Source organism: Tetrao urogallus (assembly GCF_951394365.1).
Source record: "Tetrao urogallus genome assembly, chromosome: Z".
Classification (NCBI taxonomy): Eukaryota; Metazoa; Chordata; class Aves; order Galliformes; family Phasianidae; genus Tetrao; species Tetrao urogallus.
The window spans coordinates 47,335,236-47,357,133 of NC_136816.1; the positions used below are offsets into that span (position 1 = coordinate 47,335,236).

Below are 21,898 nucleotides of genomic sequence, written 5' to 3' on the forward strand. Positions count from 1 at the left end.
ACAGCCTCCTTGGGCAACCTGTTCCAGTGCGTCACCACCCTCTGTGTGAAAAACTTCCTCCTAATATCTAACCTAAACCTGCCCTTTTATCAATTTCTAATTGTCTATACAAGAAAAGGAAATAATTGTGCCTACCGTATCTCAACCTATTACAGATTTGAAGACTGTTTTCATTTTCAGTATAAGATTTTGTTTTTTAAATTGGACAGACTTTTTCTTCTGGCACTTTATTTTTAACACTTATCATTCTTGTTACACTTCAACCTCTGCATTTTATGCACCCCTTCTAGTTAAAGCCTTGCAAGCATTGTTCTCTCAGTTATCATACTATTGCACAAAGAAATATTTATTAGTTTTAATATACTGTTACATTTGAGAGTCTTGTTTTGTTTGAAGTCCACCATAATTTCAGGTGTTCTACTGTTAATTAATTGTCAGTCCTTCTCCATTTTATGTAAGTGCACTTTTCTTACTGCTTCAGATACTTAGGACTACATTTCTCTTTGCTGAATTATATTGTTGATGTAATTTTCTCCATTTATGATGTTTGTTTAGATTCCAGGCCTGCTCTGTAGAATAAGTGTAAGCTATTATCTCAAAGCTAGATTCATGTACTCCTGGTTTTATATCCAGTCTGTTCAATGATCACTCTGAATACTGCTTCTCCAGGCTAAACATCTGTGAGCTGGGTCTTTTTCTATTTGAAAGTGATCTGTACAGATCTGTGGTCTGTATTTCGAGGGGAAGGTTTCTGCCTGCTGCAAAAAGCTTCGTGGTAATTTTGTTTAGATCATAGCCTCCCTATCACAGCCTTGTGGGGCTGTGTTGAAGACTTGTGAAGTCAAAACGCAGCTGCAACATCAAAACAACATTGTGGCAGTGGTTATAGGTGTTGTTTGCTTGTGAACTAATGACTTTCTTCCTCTGTTTTACGCACTCCTACTCAAAACACCCACTATTAAAAAGAATCCTAATAGCCTAATATTGATTTTCAAGAAGTTGCATGATGTCCAGTGTAATCACACCACTACATCATGGTCTTGGTACCTTCTTTTCTGAAGTTTCAGAAAATGGAAGGAAGTATAAGGTAATGATAATTTTTCTGATTTAGTACTTGTATGGTTTCCTTTTTCACTTCTTTGTTGAAATTGATCTAAAACAACTAAAAATACAGCTGCTAGGATGAGAGTGGCTCCTGCCATGTAGAAGCCCGCTCTGTAGTCTCCAGCCATGTCCACAATCAGACCTGGATAGGAAAAAAAAGAGACAGTAATGTGGCTGACAGAAAACAGGCCAATGTGAATTAGCTCATCAGTGTGAACAGGTCCTCTCATAAAGGGAGCACCCTGACTACATACCTTTCTTGCAGCTTTCCAAACTATGAAAGCGTAAAGCGTCGCCACGTTATTGCACTTGAAAATTTCACAGAAAATTCTCTGTTCATCTACCTTGCAGACACAGGTTGTGAAACAAAGTGCTACTAAGTCTGAAATACTTTCCAACTCACAATTTATCGGGCGATAAAGACAATGGCGGAAAAAATAAATTAATCATGCGGCTTTGTGTCTCAGGATCTTCACATTTAACAGTCACGGTGAGTTGGACAACAACTGTAGAGCATGGGAGTTTAAAAAAGGAAAGAAGAGGCCCTCTGGTGGCGACAGACTCTGGCGAGTCACCTACGGCGTTAATGGCTTCCCCGTTAATCGTTTTTCAAAAAATCGTCGACGTTAACAAAAGAAAAGACCTCCGTTTTTACACAGCTTTTATGCACACAACACACCTGAGACATCGTGCGCTGTACTGAAGAAACAGAAGTACAGTAGCAGTGCTGTAGCAGTGCACGTGGTAGCGCTGGCTGCTCAGTGCTCACAGCTACAGGTTCACCTGGGGCTGGCAAAGGCTTCTTCTTTGTTCAGCCTCTATCCAGTAGCAGGACCATTGCATATACTGCCTATTCTCCAGCCCTCACTCCAATCTAACATCAGTCCTGCTAGGCAAAACATCTTTGAAATAAAATCTTTTAGGTATTACTCTGAAAGTAAGAGAGAAGAGCTAGGTAAGCACCAAGGTTTCTCTCCTCTTCTGCACTTTCTTTTCAGCTTGCTATGCATACACAAAGCATCACATTGATACCCAAATAATCAGTGCTAATGAGCAGGCATTATTTCTGCAAGTCTTGTTACTGTAGTACTTTATTCAGATCTTCCTTGACTAAATCTGATACCACTCTCTTTCAAATCCTCTATAAAACTTCCTAGTCTTTGTGCTTTAAAGTTGAATTAAAATATTACAGTATTCAGTTTGACCCATTTGTATCCTATTACACGCTGTCATTGCCACAGAAATCACAGTAGTCTGTGAAGTCTCTGATTTTATTCAGTGCACTTTGGATGAAGACTCAGATTCACATGTTACGTCAGTCATTTTTCTACCATACCGCTTAGTAAATTTCCTACAGCCAGCAGCTAATTTCTCTTGCATTTTCAACACTGATGAACACTGTATTGCTGCTAACAAATAAAAACCATATGCAATCTCACTGTCTGCTTTCTCTTCCCACTGCTTTTTCATACTGATTCCCCATACATTATTACACTGTTCAGCTGAAATGCTGTCTGAAAACAGCAGCATCTTTGTGAATATTTCCTTCAGGTACACATAGCTCAACGTTTCAAGCCATTAAGTGTGACCTTCTGTGGAAACCTTCCCAGCAATAGCAACATTTATGCAGAACGATTATTCTCAAATTCCAAAAACTCAGCTGCTTTTTTTATGAAAATATGGATCTGTTGTTTGTCCCAAATATGTATTTTTATTATTTGTTTGTCCAGGCATTCCTGAGCTAATGGAGAAAGAAATCTGGCTCCAGCTCTAAATATTTCAGTTTGGGTAACCATTCCTCATTATTCTTGTAAACTGTATTTAGCAGAGTATACACTTACCAGCAAGAGGAGGCCCCAGAAATCCTCCAGTGCTTCGAATAAGCATGAAAAGCCCTAAAGCACTGTCAAAATCTGACATGCCCACAACTTCTGCTAGCACTGTAATGTGAACAGCAACTGTTGTGCCAAAGAAGAATCCGTAGAAGCCAGTGAATATTGCCAAGGACAGGTAGTTGTTAGCCAGTGGCAGAAGCATCAAGGAAGTACTGATCAAGGTGATTGTCATTGTCAGTAAGTGAATAGTTTTCGTAAGGTGGAGATTGGCATACCAGCCACATAGCAGTCTGCCTGCAAAATCCACCATAGCCAGAATGGATAGGAGAGATGCAGTCCAAGATTCGTCTATTCCCAGGCTGTAGCTTAGTGGAACTAAAAATAACGGAGGAACAAAGAAACTCATTGCAGCTAGTATGCCAAACATGGCGTAAAGCACAAATTCTGCTCTCCTCAGAAGCATCCAGTTGAAGGTTCTGTGTGTGATGATAGACTTCCCTTCTTTGTCTGTCTTAGAGGCACCACTGCCAGGTGTTGGTTCAGGGCGGCTCACCTCAGGGTGGAAGCTGCTTGTCAGGGGTCGCATCAGTATTCCACAGACACAGATGTTGAGTTGGGTGCCACCTATGATCAAGAGGGCACCTTTCCATCCATACTGACCAATCAGCCACTGGAAAAATGGCCCAAATGTAAATGCAAACACACATTCTCCAGCACTGGCAATAGCATTGGCCAGAGCTCTTTTCTTGGAAAAATAATGGCTAACAATGCTGATGGCTGGTGTCCATGAAAACGAAATCCCAAGTCCTGAAAAACACCAATATGAATACCATCAGTTAGATAGTGCTGAAGTATTCTGTTAAGCTGGAAATTAAAATGGTCAGTGCTCCTATGTTTGTGAAGACAGTAACGGGGAAAATAAAAATATTTTCTTGCCTAGTGAAAGAACCAGCTCATTTGTATTATGTGCTACAGTGTATAGTTGTGGCACTTCTTCTGTAAGCATAGGTTGTAAGATAAGAAAAGAAAAAAATAAAGAGGAGAATGATGTATACACGATTATATTCTCACCATAAAAAAAATAGCAACAGTTGTTCTGACAAATTTGAAGATGTTCCTAGATTAGATCTCTGGGTTAAGCTCAGCTGTGCTCAGTGCCAGAAAGTGAAGGAGAACGTGAAGGAAGCTGGTAGCACACCAGCTATGGGTACTGCTCACTGTCTTGCCAGGCTGCTTGGTTTCAAACCTGCTCTCATTTACTTTAATTTTAATGGCTCTCTATAATCATTTAGCAGGCCAAAGAACTCTAATTCCACACATTTTCAAGTATCCAGCATAGAACTGGGAATGTTACTTTGTTAAAAATGCTCAAAATGCTCAACATGTAAGATCATGTAATAGAAAGTACAGCGTCTGGGAACTCTAGGTCCATGTACTTCAGTATGCTTTAGATTCCTCAGGCCTTCATAGAGCTATCAGCCTCTGATAAAGAAGTATTCTTTTCATTTTCTGGTTGCATATAATTTGCAGATACAAATTACTAATATCGGTTTTCTACTTTGTCATGCAGTTTTCTAGCACAGATTCTTACATCCAGAGTGGGAGAAGAGGGAAACAACCTTCGAATAAGGACACTGGTTTTAGATGTTTATAAAACAGAAATCAGATTTTAAAACTCCTGCAATTAGCATCCTCGAGTAAGGACTCTGAGTTGCTAGTGCAAGAAACCTGCAAAGCCACAAAGACATACCTTGTAGGAAGCCAGTTGTTGCATACATCCAGACCATGTTGAGCCCAAGACATCCCAGGGCCATTCCTGAAAATGCAAGGAGTCCTCCAGTGATCACAACAGCACGGTGGGTGTATTTTACACATAGTGAGCTGGCAACAGGGGCTAAATCAACAGCAAACAGGAGCAAGAGAAACACGTTAGAAAGCAGAATGACATGTCAGAGCAATCAAGTAAAGCATGTGAAGAAGTAATATCTTTACTGTGCATGTCAAACCCAATGGCTGTCACACACATATGAGGGAGAGATGGCCTACTTCTGTTGTATTCTGCTGTACACGAGGGTAGGTCGATATCTGGGCTGATAGAGAAAAGGCAGCACAAATTTAAATAACAAAACTCCCAAATTCATTCCAACTATCACCCGTCCTTTGGCGGTGTTTCCTGTCAGCAGGATATATGCCTTTTGTGAAGCAAGAATGACCACTAGATGGAGCCCAAGTAACACAAATCACCTCTCGTTCCGTTCTCCCTCTTGGAGGATACACTTACTCTGCTTCACATAAACCGAGATATCAAGAAATTCACTTAATGAGAGTTTTGTTCACAAAATGAAAGAAGGTGGGAGACAAAGAATAGATGGCACTCAAAAAGGAGGTTTTATAGTAACTTGTAGGGGCAGGCTATTGTACTTTCACCTGTGATAAGAAGAAGTGACTTTGATAAATAAAACAAGTAAAATAAACCTGGCTGAGAAGTATTAACAGCCACAGAAGCTGCAGGACATATGCTGTCTGATAGAAGAAAAGCAAACAAACATTATTTCAGCATTTGCATCAATATTACAAGGATTTGGTAAGCGATGATAAGAGATGTTAAGATAATTCAGTAATGTTCTGTCAGAAACAGTGGAAGGGATGAAGCAAGAAAATGTGTATACAGCTGGAGACTCATACAATGAGTAAAACTGGGAAAAGTAGTCTGAGGACAACAAGAGGTATCCGTGACGGTTCTTAATGATGGAAGTAAAACCTGCAGCTGGAGAAGAGTCAACACACAGGGCAATTTATTATTATTTTTTTTTAGAGAATGAGAAAAAACAGGCAGAAATTGAACATGGGGTAGCAGGAGGAAGAAAGGAGCTAGCCACAGAACTGGAAATGAAGAAGATAACAAGGGAACAGAGTCTGGAAGGATAAAGGGCAATACTCAGAAAACTTGTAATCACAGTGCTAGAGAGAGAGGAGATGGAAGAGGCACCTAATACCAAAAGGAGGTCTATGTGATGGGGAAAATCCTTGCTCTTGGTAAATCAAACAGCTTGTTGCAGATGCAGATCCTCAGACAGAAACAAGGTCTCCTCCTATGCAAGATGCAGAGATGCAGTTGAAAATATCCAAATAGGAAAAATTAATAATTCACTGATCATCCTTCATACTGAGCCCAATGACATTGAAGGTTTCACAGTGGAACATGTTAGGAAGAGCTAAGCAAGGCCAGGAAAGATGCTTAAGGAACTGGAGGCTCAGGTGATCTTCATCAGTAAGTCTTCTGGTCCCTATAAATGAAGCAAAGGCAGAAGGAAAATTACTGAATGATGCAATAATTCATAAAGTGCTGTGTGGAAGAGTTTTAGAATGTTTGATCATCAAGCTCAATTCACTGGAAGAGGATTATTTTCAAATGATTTCAAAGAATGAGGAGCGGTTTCTGCTGAAAACCATAACCATTTTCTTTGAAGTACACTAGACTAAGACCTATCTAGGCTACTGCAATTTTGCTGGTATATAAAAAACAAAAATAATAATAATAATTTATAAAACTATAAGATCTGGAGTTCTTTCATCCTCCTACATTGCCTTTTTTTTCTTGCTGCTCTAAGTTCTTATGTCTGAATGACATAATAGTATCACAATTAGGTCAGTGGTAAGTCTGATTTGTAAGCCAAGTAGATTTTCATAGAAATGGATGAAAAAGCAAGGACTTTTCAAATAATTATTTCTGTCAGAATGAAAGAACACTGCAAATCAAGCTTCAAGTGTAACACCTTATGGAACTAATAAAAACTTGGCAGTGCATGATTTGCTTTATCTTTTGACTCTAAATTTGAATGACTGTTTTGTTCTTAATATATTTTTTCCAAGAAAGATCAGCTCTTCAAAGTCTTTGTAAGCACTAGGTGTGGACTGAGTAGGATGTATATAATTACACAGTATCTATGCAATGAAGTGTCTCCACAAACAAAATTGTAATAAAATTTGTTATGTAAGGATACCTACTTATTGCAATTACATTTCTGCATGAGAATATCTGGACAGGATTTCTCAAATTCTGTGCAGTTCTTGCCTGCACATGTTTGAAAGCTTTACCACTATGGTAAAGCATGATCCAGATCACAATGGCACAAAAGGCTCTGATTAGTAAGTGAAGAGCCAAATGCAGTATATTTTAGTTTCTTCACTTCTTGCTTTGGTAAGATGGAGTATTTAACCTGATCCGATTGCTCGCGGTATTTGGCTGATTTATAGTTCTCTCTTTCTTCCCTTATTGTCTGCTTACTCTCTTTATGGTCTTGTTTTCTCTACAGATGAATTGATTTTTTTTTTTCCTTTTAATCTCATGAGATTTTTGTTAGATAGGGAACAAGGAATTACTTTAAGGGAGGAAGGAGAGCCTGAACTGAACTGGGATTAGGCATAAGGAGAGGGAAGCTTTGTGGAGTAAAAAAGGAGAAGGAATGGGGGAATTGATGTCACCGTTGTGGTAGCATACAGCTTATCTAGTAGGCAGGATCACTGTCCTTAGGTCTTAAAGCACTTGGAAAAATGGTAGTCACTGTAAAAATCAGTGAACTCGCACAAACTGGTTTAGAATTTGATCCAACAATCTCTGAAGTTCTTAGGATTATCATCCCTGAGTTTGATACAAAGTCTGTAGGAAAACTGAATTATGAGACTAGGTACATAGAGTTCTCTAAGATAACCAAATTTCAGTGCATACACAGACTACTCACTGTATCACTTAATGTCTGAGGCATGGATACATTTTTATAAGAGGAAGCAAATGCCAATTTTTTGAAGAGAAGAAAGTAGCATTGACCCTGCATGTCTTTATTTTGTAGTTAGAATTTAAAACCAAAATGCTAAAGGGAAACTTTCACCTACCTCCTAAATGAAAGGTGGCAATAGTTATCGATGTGATCCAAGAAATGGTGCTTGCAAGCTCATCAAAGTGCTCCTGGATTTCAACAAAGAAGAGACCAAAAGTCTTGAGGACAGCAGCAGTGAGGCCCATCACTATGAAGGCTGACACTACCACAACCCATCCATAGCCACCATCTGGTGGACTGATGTCTTTGGTCTGCATTTTTCTGCTTCTCAAATCTTCTCTCAGTTGTGATTTGGTTTTGTTTTGTTTTGTTTTGTTTTGTTTTTGGTAGCAGTTGTGACAAGGATCTTTAAAAGATCTGCAAATTAGTAGAAGGCCAAGAGTTAAACAAGTGAATTTGAATAGTCTTGGAATTTTTTATACAAATAATTATCAAGTGAAAATAAATTACGCATTGCAGTAGTTAGATTGAAAATACTAACTGGCAAACAGATGCCATAGGACACAGAAAGAGGAGTAGAAAGTACAAGGAAGAAAGTTTAGAAGTTACAAAAAATATTCAGGCGAGAAATGTTACAAAAACAGAATCATGACAAAATTGAAGTGGGTCAGAAGACCATGACAGGCTGTGCTGAATGGCACATTGATTGGCACTATGGCACTGTGATTGAGCAATGTGGTCCCGCAGAAAGCATTCCTGCACATAGCAGGTGGGTTAGAAGTGGATAATCTTATGGTCCTCTCCAGCCCAAACTACTCTGTGACTCTGTGATGACAGATGTCAGTTCCAGGAATATAGCAAATCGTTGTTTTTTTTTTTTTTAAAGTTGTGCTTTGGTTCTAAAATTCCATGTGATGTGGCAACTTTGACTAAGGAGTGTAAATGTATAAACCTAACACAAACTCATGAAGATTATTTAGAATAATGCTTTTGAATTTTTATATTACTCTCTGTGTTTCAAATTCAAAACCATTGCATAATTTCTCAGAAATTTCAGGGGCAGTACATCTTCTGTCTACATAAACAAGACGTATGCAATCTCAAAAAATTGTATTAACATGAAACTGCATGTTATTCTGGTCTCTAAGCCACACCTTAAAGAACCAGGACTAGATGTGGCAGTGGAACTCTAAATGCTAACTGTACGTCTTCAGATTTTAGAGAACCTCTTCACAGCATGCAAAGGGTACTAACAATTTTTCCTGGATACCACAGATAAAACTGTGTGGCAGAAACCTTTGGAGGAATATTTTAAAAAGGTCTTTGTCTCAGGAAATCTCTAAGCTGCAAGTTGTCAGAAACTTTATGCTTATGCTGTTCTTTTACAAAAACACCTTATCTAGACCTGAACCAGACATTTTCATAGTGCGAGTAAAATTGCAAGGAGTAATGCGTAAGAATTTTGGAGTGATCTTTGTAATACTTGCACATTTATAAATATGGATGGTTCCAGAACTGCTAAGATTTTGAATAAAAATATGGGGCATTTGTCTACTTGTGAAAACTTCCTAATAGGCAGGTACATCTTAATTAATACAAAACTGAAAAAAGCACTGTTAAGTTTTTGTTACATACTTGGAGAAACCATGCAGTACACAGAAGATGTAGGATCTGTCTGTGAGAAGGATTCTTCGTGGATATTAAAAACAACCACAAGTGTATATCTTATACTAAATGCATGAAACAAAAAAAAAACAAAGAGACATTGCACAAGAAACAGCTTTATTCTAAGAGGGAGAATGAGAGTTAAAAACGTTCGTTAAGTACTTACGTTTATCTTTGTTGTGTGCAGCAAGAGTTTAGGGAATCCATACCACTAGAAGCCATCCAGCACAAAGCAAAAGCCACCATTCCAGGAGAACCTAAATAACGGCAAAAAGGTTGGGGTGAACAGGCTGTCAGATCTTTGTAGGAATCAGGAGCAAAAACATCCTGCTGCCTGGTGTCTGGCTCAAGCTTCTGGCTAACACATGGCACTGGCTGCATTTGCATGACAGACATAGCCAGACACATTCATCAGTTGTGGAAGGCCTCAGAAACATCCTGAAAAATCTTAAAACTCAGACACATGAGAGGAAAGAATGTCTTGTGCTTGGGCCCACGTGAAGGAATCTGGTTTTAATTCCCAGTTTCTGGGTGACCTTGAGCAAAACATTTGCTCTTGCTATATTCTCTCAGTTGTCAAATGCAGATGATACTCTCTACGGTCATGGATTTTGCAACACTAAAAGCGTTAACACTTGTATTAATGCTCAGGTGCTCCAAGAAAATACAGGAACTTTATCAAGCTGTAGCCATGTCCTATACTGCTGTGCTGAAGTGTCCAGGTTATGATTTGTTCTGAGGTACTGGAAAAACACACACAAAAATGCTGCAGCAACACTTTGGCGAAAGAAGCTTCTTATGCAGAGTAGTCACGATACTGCTGCACTCCGCATGGACATTCCAGGGAAAGGATTATGACTTGTGCCTCAAGACAGATATAAGAAATCCTGCTATTTACCTGGCAGCACCTTGAACTAAAACAAGCATAATAAATCTACTACTTCCTGACACCACCCAAAGCTCTTCACCTTCATTAGGCAAACTCTGCCCTAGGAGGAGTATAAATCAGGCTTTGCTGCTCATAAGACTTAAAAGAAAAGCTTTTTTTCTTATTACAAACAAATCTTCTATGTCACTGTTCAGAATTCAGTCTCCAGTCTGTTTTAATGATCACGGTCTTACATGTAACTCCAAAATGAAATTGCTATTCTAGTGAAATTTCAGTTGCTTCCAAAGTGAAATTGCTATTCTGGTCACTTGATTAATTAACATTTTTGTCTCCTAGGTGCCCTACATATTTGGAAGTAGTGCAGGTACATAAGTAGGGAATTGCTAAAGTGCCTGAGCTGAGTAAAAGAAGGCTTAGATGTTGCAACGGGTGGACACATTCCTGAGCACCATATTCTGCTTTCTTCATTCTTTCAGTTGAAAGTTGGCTAGAAGCATGTAAGAAAAACACCCTGGATTTCTTTTTACTCTAGACTATTCAGCAATGTTAAGCAGTAAGTTTTTAATATTTTCACCTTTTCCCCTTGCCCCTGAAAAAGACTTACGCAGGAAAGACCTAGAGGTAAAACTGCACTTGTCCATACAGGATATCACTCATGACTGTAAAGCCCTGTGTGGAAGAATTAGTACACTCCCTAGCATCTCATTGCCTCTGACCTCCAAGCTTTTTCATGGCTGTTAGAATGCATGCCCTGTGAGACAGGAGCTATGGCTGTTTTGATGACAGTGGAGTGTACATCAGGAAGAGCATACATGCCAGAAGTAGCAGCCACCTGATGGTGAAACTTGTCAGCAAGGATGCACTGGCAAAGCATAACCTATTTGCAGTCAAATGCCTACAAAAGTGCTCACACTGCATGAGTAGAGGAGTTATCTATTCACATTCTTTCAGTTCTCTGAGATGCTTCTGCTTTTATTCGTGTTTGCTTGATAATAATATTGATAATAGAAGATTGATAATAATAAATATGAATATTGTTTGTTTGCATTTTAGTGCCATATAATGTTGTGAAGACTGATTATTGATTATTTAGTTGAGTTTTGTGGTCTAATTTGCATACTACAGGATAACACAACAGTTTGATGTCAGAGAACATGTATATCACAGAACAACCTGATAGTGGAACCACAGAAAGACTATTGTTGCCAGGAACTTCTGGTCTTCTTGTTCAAGCAATGCATAAACCCCCAAAATAATTGTACAATTTCAGTCTTTCTTAGAGTCTGGATGGACTCCCTAAGAGAACAGCACTTTGCAGAAGAGCACTAGTAAGGCAAGTATTACCTTTTTGCACACTCAGATGAAGAAACATCACTTGCAACTTGTTTTTTTTTGGCTTTATCTTTCAGTACAAATGTGGTACTTTACAATGGATTTGGACTTAAAAATTAAAAATAAGAGAAAAGAAAAAGGAAAAATAAAATAAAAATGATACTAAGCTATGTAAACAAAGGCTGAACTATTTCCACTAAAGGCTAGTACTGAGATACAGCTACTACTAGAATGAATTAGATGTTGCCCTTCCTGATACTATTTAGTACATTTTGGCTTTAGGAGAAAAACAATATTGATAATATACCAATGTTTTAGTGCTGTGCAGAGCCAAGGATATTTCAGTTTTGATCTTCTCATATTGTCCTGACAGCAAAAGGAGCTAGGGAGCACACGGAGCTGGGAGGAGACAGAACTGAGACAAATGACCCAAGCTGTCAAAAGAGATATTCCATACCATATGGCATCATGTGAACTGGCTGGGCATCAGCTTGCAGGTGATGAGCAATTGCATTGTGCATCACTTGTTTTGTAAATATATACATATATAATGATCATTACTATTATTTCTTTTTTTTTTTTTTTTTTGGTTTATTAATAGTTTTCATCTCAACCTACAAGCTCTACTTCTTTATTTCTGACTTTCTTCCTCATCCCATTGGGCAGGGGTGTGAGGGAAAGGTTGTGTGGTGCTTTCTGGGTTAAACTCCAGCAGATCTTCAAAATATGTTAAGAACAGACTAAAATCATAATTTTTAAAAATATTATATTAAAAGAAAGATTGAAAGAATTAAGGAGACAAATGGTAATTCATACTGAAACTTGATGTATGTGCCTTCGTACAGAATGATGGAACAGGTACTTATTATGTTTGCCAAACTCAGATACCTTCTGTTCTTCATCTAAAGCTCATACTGATCTGCTGATGCACACACACCACTGCAATTCCAAATACATCAGAGCTGTGCTAGTTACTGTTCTTCAAATAGAAAATCAAGAGAACCTCTCCACAAAAATATCCTCTCTAACGTCATTAGCATCATCTTGGTAAGAGCATAATGAATATAATCTGTAACACAATTTACTGTCATATCACATCAGGATGGAACGAATGCTCTAGCAGCCAGTTTGAAGTAACAAAAATCAAGTACTGCATAAAGAAATTACCTTACTCAGATAACCCAGATTTGTGCAGGAAAAGCTCTTCTTTTATCTTGCAGTTGCATGTATGCTCTTGGGTGGTGCTGCAGACCACTGGGTCATCTTATGCACTGTTCCTTGTGTGCACAATCTAGATGAACAAGCCAATCCATCTCAGTCAGGATGGGTAAGTTGTTTGACTTTTTAAGAGGAGCCCATGACCACTCCCCAGAATACATTTGGCTCCACCTACACTCAGAAAAGCCAAGTTCTGTCACGAACCAGAGATTAGAGAAATTAAAATCAGGAAGGGGTGAAGGGAATGGTGTGAAAAGACAAACTTCATTGTATATCTATACTGTATTGTTACTAGACTTGAACTGCTGTCCTAAGTTTTTATCAAACTCAGTTATGCAGCCAATCAAACCATTCAGATTTGTCATCCAGCTCACTCTCCCTAGTATTTTGGGGCAGTTACTGCTAGTATTTGTTCAAATATGAAATTAATTTGTCATTTCTCTCCTGTTGTGCTCTTGGACAGATCTTGGTTACAGTCGAGCATCATATAGCCTGCATCAGCTACAGATTCCAAGCCTGCAACATGCATGATCAGAACATTCTGCTGCATTCTTCAGGCATATTTGCCTTTGTTGTCTGATTTTTCTATAATCTTCTTTTTTTTTTTCGTATGAATCCCAGTTCCTGAAATACTGTACTGCTCTTATGGATTTCAGAAAGCTTTTAGATCTCAGCTATTTTATGGAGATTACTTTTGTATTTTCTAACAATCTGCCTTGTACTGTGCTCCTGCCTGTATTATAGGCTACTACTGTAATAGTTTGGGGGTGGTAGTGAAGAGAGGTTTGTTGCAGTAGTTGGTCACTTTGTGTCATCCTTTTGTTTATGTGTTATTCTGTTTATCTTATGACTTGACAAGTTATCTCTCTGCTTTGTGTGAATTAAGGAGGAGGGTGAATGTACAAATTGGCCAGTTGAATTACATACTTAAAACAGATAAATATTCTTAGATTCATGTTTTTTTATCCTGTGATGTACAGCATGAGAGACAAAGAGCTCCATAACTTCGGGGCTTACATTTGAGATGCTAAACAGGAAAGGAAAAGCATTTGCAGTTTTCAGTCTGAGGACTGATAAAACATACCAGCTGCCATCAGACTGAATGTTTTGTAAGGCTGGAGAAGTCAAAGAAGGAGCAAAGAAAGATTGTATAGTTTTATAGTTTTTAAGTTTGTTAAAATGTCCAGTGCTGACAGAATATTTGCTGCCATCCCACTCTCACCTTGCTGCTGCCATGTGGACTTTTACACAGTGAACCAGATGAGTGAACAGATCTATCTGGGGAAAACACACATAGGAGTAGTTCTTCAATTTGGAGAAATTCATTCTGTGCCTTCACAAGGCAGAAGGCAGAGAATAGTGGCCATGAAGTAAACCTAGTGGATAAGGTTGTTTAATCCAGCGCAGAGAATCACTTGGGAAATGTAGGACTGTTGGTGTATTAATGCACTCTGTGAATCTATGAAGCTGTTAGTCTAAGAAAGTAGTCGACTCTGGAGGTACAGATTTAGATTATTAACTGAACTGTGAACATACTTTAAGACAAAGTTTCACAGTAATCTGTCAGCACCAACACTTCCCATGCCTCCTCTCACCTTCCTTACTCCTCGTGTTGGAGAAAAATAGGTGTAATTACTGCAACACTTCTATCTGCAAGCCTGAGAGGCCTTCAGTTGAAGATATCTCTATGCTAGATAGCCATATAAATATGTGCATATATATATGCATACATATATCTACTGGATTGGTAGGTCTTGCTTTTGCAGAGAAGATTCTTTCCCTCCTAATCATGTTGACCAGCATTACCTTTTGGAGTCCCACTGTGATAAAATTTATCATCCAGCAACTGCATGCACATAGGTGTGTGAAGCCATAGACCGTTATGCATGTGAGGACTGTGATAAACAAAGCTACATCTCACTTAGAGCTAAAAGCCAGATGGAAACAAAGAACAATACAACTTTTTATTATTCTTCATAGCAGAGACGAACATTCTATAGTCTCTCTGGACAGTCTGTGCTAGTGTTCTACCACTTTCATAGTGGTTTTACTTTTCCCAACGTCTGGTTTGAATTTTTCTTGTTGCAGCTCATGACTTAAGCTTGTAGACCTTTTGCTGTGCCACTAAATGGAAAGCAAAAAACAATTCTTTATATAACCACTGCAGGACAACTGGGGTTTTGAGGGACTATTTTACCCTAATCATCCGTTTTCTTCACATTTTAAATTTCAAAATTAAATCTGGATGGTCTACCAAATGAAGATCTCAATTAAAAAAAAAAAATAAAATTATGTGATAAAATACTTGGAACAAGAACAGGATTCTTTGTGGCAAAGTGTTGGAAAGACATGCATGCTGAGTTTTTTATTCATGCAGATCTATTCATAACTCCACCACTTTTACACACTTTAATCATGGAATTTCAAGTCTATACACAAAATTGTAATCACAGGAATGGTGCACCAGTCACTCCATGTGGTTACTTCCAATGTTCTGTTCATTGAAATTATAGGAGGTTCTGTGTGTGAGGGAAAATTCCCATGATTGTGGCTTACAACCAGAATATTCCTATTGATAATGCATTGAATACTCACTTTCTATGGTCCATCTTATTATATACATTTCATTTTTAGTTATAGCACATAATATGAGTAATCCAGAACTACTTTCATATCACTATCATGTTACTATTACTATCAGAACAGATTTTTGCTCAGTTTATCAAAAAATAAACTAAAATATCATTTACACAATTTTCTGTCAGTATAGTTTATATTATGTGTGCAGCTCTGTAGGATACTTCTCCCTAATCATCTGTTTTCTTCACATTTTGAATTTCAAAATTAAATCTAAGACTCCCTCATTTCACCCCAAGAAATAAGAAAAAAATCACTTTTATAAATGCAGCTTACATTTTTTTCTCTTTAGAAAATGGTTGTCTGAGAGAGCTTTCAGTTTTCAGTTCATACGCTGAAGAAAGCAGTTTATTCCAGGTGGCAAGAAGTTTGTTTTCTATTTAGATTTAGTTTGTCAGTTTAGCTCACAGTAAGCCAGAGTGTTAGTTTCCACTTTAAGTGCTTGAGTAAGCACAAAATGCGTTCATAGGTGGACTGCTACGTTGAATACGTATTTGGTGTGAATTGAAATGAGAAACTGCCTGGAACACCTGCACTTCAGAGAACAGTGATGATTCAGAGGTGATTATACTTAAACTTTGCCCAGTGATGTCACAAAAAATTATTTAACCATTCAGGAGTTATCTGGTGCCTTGGATTTTACCAGCAGGTTTGTAGAAAACAAACAAAGAAACAAACTGTAAAGAGTTTAAACATAAGCTGGCTTAGATGTTCTTTTTGAAATGCTTTTTATTGCTAGTCTGAAAACTGCAATTGATGAATCAATTCTCTGTTGCCATAATTGGTTGCATTTCCACCAGTTTCAAAGGTGCTTCACCATTTTCACCCCCCAGAAATTGTCTTCATTGATTTCTCTATGGGAACAGGGATGCCTTCATGGAAGATACAATCTATCTATCTATTGGCTTTTTGCTATTTTCATAGAATACGAGAGATGTAGTATACAAGTCTCTAAAGTACAGTTTTTATTTAAATAAACTTCACTAACACAAAAGGCCAGTCTGCTATAAATACTCACACAATCTAGAAAAGTCAGCTTTACTCAGGTGAAAGAACAGAGATCTAAGGAAACGTGACTCCTATGTTCAGCAGTCATTGATAGTGATCGTTCTCATCTCTCCATATGGAACTATTGGCTCTGATTGTCCTTTTTTTTTTTTTTTACTAAAACCCTACAGAGAGTATTGTACAAACAGATAGTAAGCCAAGATAAAAGGTAGTAAAGTCACATGATTTCTTAATTAAAGAGCATATTTATCAAAACAACTGAATCAAAATGACTTTACCTTTGGTGTGCGATGAATTGTCTGAGGAAAGATACTAGCATGCAAAAGAATTAGAAGAATACACGGAAGAGATCAACAGGCTGACAAAAGAGCTAACAGAATGTAAATCCAAATTGGGTAAAAAACTTGAGTGCGGTGTGGCTTGCAGTCTTGAAGGAAAACCAAAGAAAGAGTTTAATCTTGATGTGAATGAAGAAGGCACCAGGGAGGTGATTCGGTTGCATAAAGTCACAAAGTTGATGGATGAAGGTGGTAATTTCCATGCTTGTTTATTTTTTAATGTATTTATTATTTTTGGGGGTAGATAGGACAGCTGGAAGTTAAAATACTGAAGCAGAAAGGTAGCAATCTATTTATTGAGTGATTAAGGTTTGGCAGAAGCTGTCAGATTGCACAAGAAAGTGAAATATTTAATAGATAATAGAAGAAAATATTGTTTGCATTTGGGCTGGGTTCAGATTATCATATTTGCTTCACAGAATCACAGAAAGGTTGATGTTGGAAGGGACCTTCAAATCATCTAGACCAACCTTCTTGCTCAAGCAGATACCTAGAGGAGGTTACTCAGCTTAACCAACTATCATTACTTTAAAATTGACTGAACATTTCCAGGCTGAGGTCAAACAAAAAAGCCTTCTGTCATGGGATCACAGCAGATATGCTACCTCTACTTCCCTGCCCCTTCCTCTTCTTCACTGACCATTCTCCAGCAAGACCTTGCCTCCCTTTAATATCAAAAGGAATGGTGAGACTGAATGAAAATGTATCCTATCCACAGAGAGGTGAGTGACATAAAGGTCGAGATGAAAGGATATATCTACCTGAAGAAAAGTGGTTTCGGTTTCTGACAAGCAACAGTGATTTTTTCTGATTATAGGCTATGATTACAGCTCCCATTACACAATAAGCAAGTAAGGGAGAGAGTACAGAAAATACGTTTCATTAAACAAGAGTGAAAAGCACTGTTTAAGCTTAATGGCTAAGCACAGTGTTGATGCAAACTACCACCTACCTGTGCCCTATCACTCTAAAAGCTGTGATTTTTTCCCCCCCGCTTCCAGTTCCTGAATGAGTGATCATGATATTACCATTCTGCTTTAATTACAGGATGAAGGTAGTAATGTCCAATTCTTGGGGATGTGTGGAAGGCTGATGAGACATTTGCTGCTGCTGCATCTTGAAAAAATGAACTTGTTTAGCTAAATGGACTCTAAATGTCCTCTGGTTGATGCTTGGATAAGATTTTACAAGGATTCAGTTGAAAGTACAGACATCAAGGGAAACCAGCTTGTTAAATTCCCTGTGCTGTCTTCTTAAATGACACTGTCATACTCAATGCCATCCATGGGCTTGATGCTGTACTGTAGGGTTGTGCAATATAGTGAGGCAGCAAAGACAAAGAAGAAGAAATGTAAACTTTCTTGGTAACATGAAGTGCGCCTGTGCAGAATAGTTTTCAAAGAGAACATCTGGTTATACTTGAACTGAATAAATTACCAGCAGTCCCAGATAAGTGGAGAGGTCCCTAGAGGCTGGTTCATGCAGCTCCAATTTACAAGAAGGGTAGGAAGAATGGTCCAGGAATTAAAGGCCAGTCAGCACGTAGAGGACAATTGAGTGATTAGAAGCAGCTAGCATGGGTTTATGAAGTGCAAGGTCTGCCTTACTAACATGACCTCCTTCTATGACAAGATGATCTGCTTAATAGATGAGGGAAAAGCTTTGGATGTCATTTATCTGGATTTCTATAAAATATTTCACACTGTTTCTGACTGCATTCAGCTAGAGAAACTAGCTGCTCGTGCTTTGGACAACTGTACAGTTCGCAAAGTGAAGAACTGACTGGATGGCCAGGCTGAAAGAGTTGTTGTGAATGGAGTTGAAGTTTAGATTGATGGCCTGAGTCCAATCACCTAACATTCAACAAGGGTTAATGGTGTGCAACTTGGGACACAACAGCCCCGTGCAGCCGTGTAGCCTTGGGAAGGAAGAACTGGAATGTTTCTGGCAGAAAAGGACCTGGGGATGCCAGCTGACAGTTGAACATGAACCAGTAGTGTGCCCAGGTGGCCAAGAAGGCCAACAGCATCCTGGCCTGCATCAGCAGCAGTGTGGCCAGCAGAAATAGGGAAGCTATTTTTTCCTTCTATGCATCACTGGTGAGAATAGTACCTTAATATTTCATCCCCTTACCATAGGGATTTGCTCTGTACTGTGCGGAGAAGAGCAGTGAAGCTGGTGTAGGGACTAGAAAACAAGACACATGAGGAGCGGCTGAGAGAAGTGGGGTTGTTTAGTCTGGAGAAGAGGAGGCTGAGGGGAGACTTCATCACTCCCTACAGTTACCTGAAAGGAAGCTGCAGTGAGCAGGTGTTGATCTCTCTTCTCAGGTGACAATAATATGCAAAGAAATGGTTTCAAGTTGCACTACAGGAAGCTTATAGTGGACATCAGAAAGATTTTTTCATGAAGAGGATGGCCAAGTGTAGGAACTATCTGCCCAGGCGAGTGGTGGAGTTGCCACTCCTGGAGGTATTTAAGATGCATGTGGGTGTGGTGCTGCTCAGGGACGTGGTTTAGTGATAAGACTTGTTAGGTTGGGTTGACTGTTGGATTGGGTGATCTTGAAGGCCTTTTCCAACCTAGATAACTCTACAACTTAGGATTCAATACAGGTTATACAGGACTGCCCTGTACTATTGCTAAGGTAGATATTAGTAATGAGTTCTTACAGTGTACTTTCTGCTTCTAAGACCAGGATAGATACAGAATATGATCAGCTGTTGATTCAGAGCAATGTTGAATGTTTACAGTTTGCAAGATGAATACTATAAAGATTACAGCATGTATAATCAGAGGCAGATTACAGTTAATGCAAGGAAATTAAACCTTGGGAAGTAATGACCAAAAAATCTTGAAGAAATGATGGATACTGAACTCCTATTTATTTCCATGGGAATTACAACAGATACAAAGTACACAATAATGCTATTTTATAGAGCATATTCGTAGCTACAAAAATACTATTGCCATGCAAATAGTATTTTCACCAGTGATTAATAACAGCCTGAATGTCATGCTCACAAAAATTTGCACCAGCAGAGGTGACTCACTGTCACTGTTGCCACTGCTAAAATGCAACACCCACTGCCTAACTACGCTTCACATCCACTCTTCTGTCTTCAGAAATGTTCAGCAAGTGTCAGTGAATATTAGTGGGCACCATTTTTTCCACATGGAGGAATTCAATGACATAACTTTGCTTTGTTTGCACTTCCATGTCAGACACCGTTTTGCCAGACTGCCCCTTTGCTGCCATCTGTCACACAGCAACAAATGACAGAATATTGGTGGGAATGTTCAACCCCCACTGCCATTTGTTTATTTCTTAAGCAAGAAGAAAGTGTCCTACTGTCCAGCTTTGTTTTGCAAGTAAATTAGAAAGCAAAGCTTGAGTCCCTCTAGATGAGATGAGGTGCTGGATTTTTAATTCTTCTTCTTTTAAGGAGAAAGAAAACTGTTTCTTAGCTTGCCCAGTGACCAGGGGATTTTCCCATTTTGACATAAGATTTAAGAACTAGGTCAAGTATCCGTCTTCTAAACACAAAATCAAACAGAATATATGCTGAATCGTTTGCTTGGAAATTGGATCCAATTATCTTAAATTGGTCATTCCAGACTAACAGAGCAATAGAGGACACTATATTTGTTAAGAAGTTTGACGTATCATTCATGTCAAAACCTGTACACACTATACTTCCAGCTGAATTCACAGGGCACAGTGCCCTACCAAATGCTGTGCTCAGAACCGATCAAACAAGGGCTGTCAGTACTCCATATCAGAAGACTTTCTGACCTAAATAAGAAAATTACTTCTGCATTTTGGATTGACAGAACATTAAAAGACGTTTTCACCTGTACATCATGATTTTCACCAAAGTTGGTAGAATCGGATCTCTCTCTTAACCAAGGGTTCTTAATATCCAAATGTTGTCCAAAGAATGAAGGGAAAATGACCACTAGAGAAAGAACGAATGTCTTTTACTTACTTGAGTTCTAATCAGCAAGTAAGCATACAAGCAAAGTAAATGAATAATGTGTAGCTCTTGTTTTCTCATATTGTGCATCACCTCTGAGACCAATAATGTAGAGCCTGTTCTAATGTAGTCAAATTTGAGACTTGTAGTCAAATTTCAGCAGCATGTATTACTGGAGAGGTGCAGTCCCTGCATAGAAGTGCATAATTGAGTGTTTCAGGAGTGGTGGCCCCCAGTGCTTTAGCACTGATGATATTACACATGAAATGGAAATAGAAGATGAGAAAAATCCATACCTAGTTCCTTGTTTGATTTCTCCACACAGATGTAGGACCTACTTAAGAATTTCAAATGTGAAATGCAAATCTATTCTGAATACCTGGCCACATATTTTTAAAACCACAACTTCTTTGCCTTATTACCAGTATGCAGATTATTAAGATGACATTTTCAAAGAGAGGCTTGAATATTTGTATTACAAACATTGCATCAGACTGATTATGCACTTATATGCTTAAGAAAACATTTGCATTGGAACATTTCAGAGTAGAGCTATTTCTAGTGTAAAATTTTCTGTTAAGCACCAAGCCTGGGTGTCCATTTGTCCTGATAACACCGAGTCATTAAGACAGAGGTAACAACGTAAGCGAGAGAAATGAAGCAGGAATTAAAAGTAAACGAAGGAGAAAAGCAACCTCTCAGCTTACAAGGGCTGCCTGAAAGTAATGCCTCCTATGTGTTACGTTGTCCCACAATGTCAAAGGTGGATGTTGGTGGTATGGCAGCAGAGGCTGAACCTTCCCACCAATGTTCTGTTAGCTGTGCAACACATTGCATCAGAGGGGCAGTCTGACAGAATGGTGTCTGACATGCAAGTGCGTATGAAGCAAAGGTGTGGAAACGAATTCCACCACATGGAAAAATAATGGCACCCATTGACATTCACTGATGCTTGCTGGGCGCTCCTGGAAGCCAACCAGGGCGGTGGGTGCTGCGTTTCAGCAGCGATGACAGCGGGTCACCTCCACTTGTGCACAGCAAGGCATGCAGGCTCTTGTTCGTTGCCAGCAAAAATGCACAGCGAACGCGCATGTCAACGCACGGCGTTTCGGCGGCA

The 21,898-nt window shown here is 38.8% G+C and overlaps 1 protein-coding gene across 1 annotated transcript; it reads right to left on the reverse strand.

The window, feature by feature from the left end:
• Window positions 1-1,019: 1,019 nt before the first annotated feature.
• On the reverse strand, window positions 1,020-21,873 carry LOC306956940 (monocarboxylate transporter 13-like; the record flags this gene model as incomplete). Its single annotated transcript, XM_079548271.1, is given in 6 exon segments — window positions 1,020-1,246; window positions 2,946-3,746; window positions 4,690-4,848; window positions 4,851-5,067; window positions 20,660-20,763; window positions 21,759-21,873. Coding segments are annotated over 6 exon segments (1,623 nt in total).
• Between the last annotated feature and the right edge of the window lie 25 nt (window positions 21,874-21,898).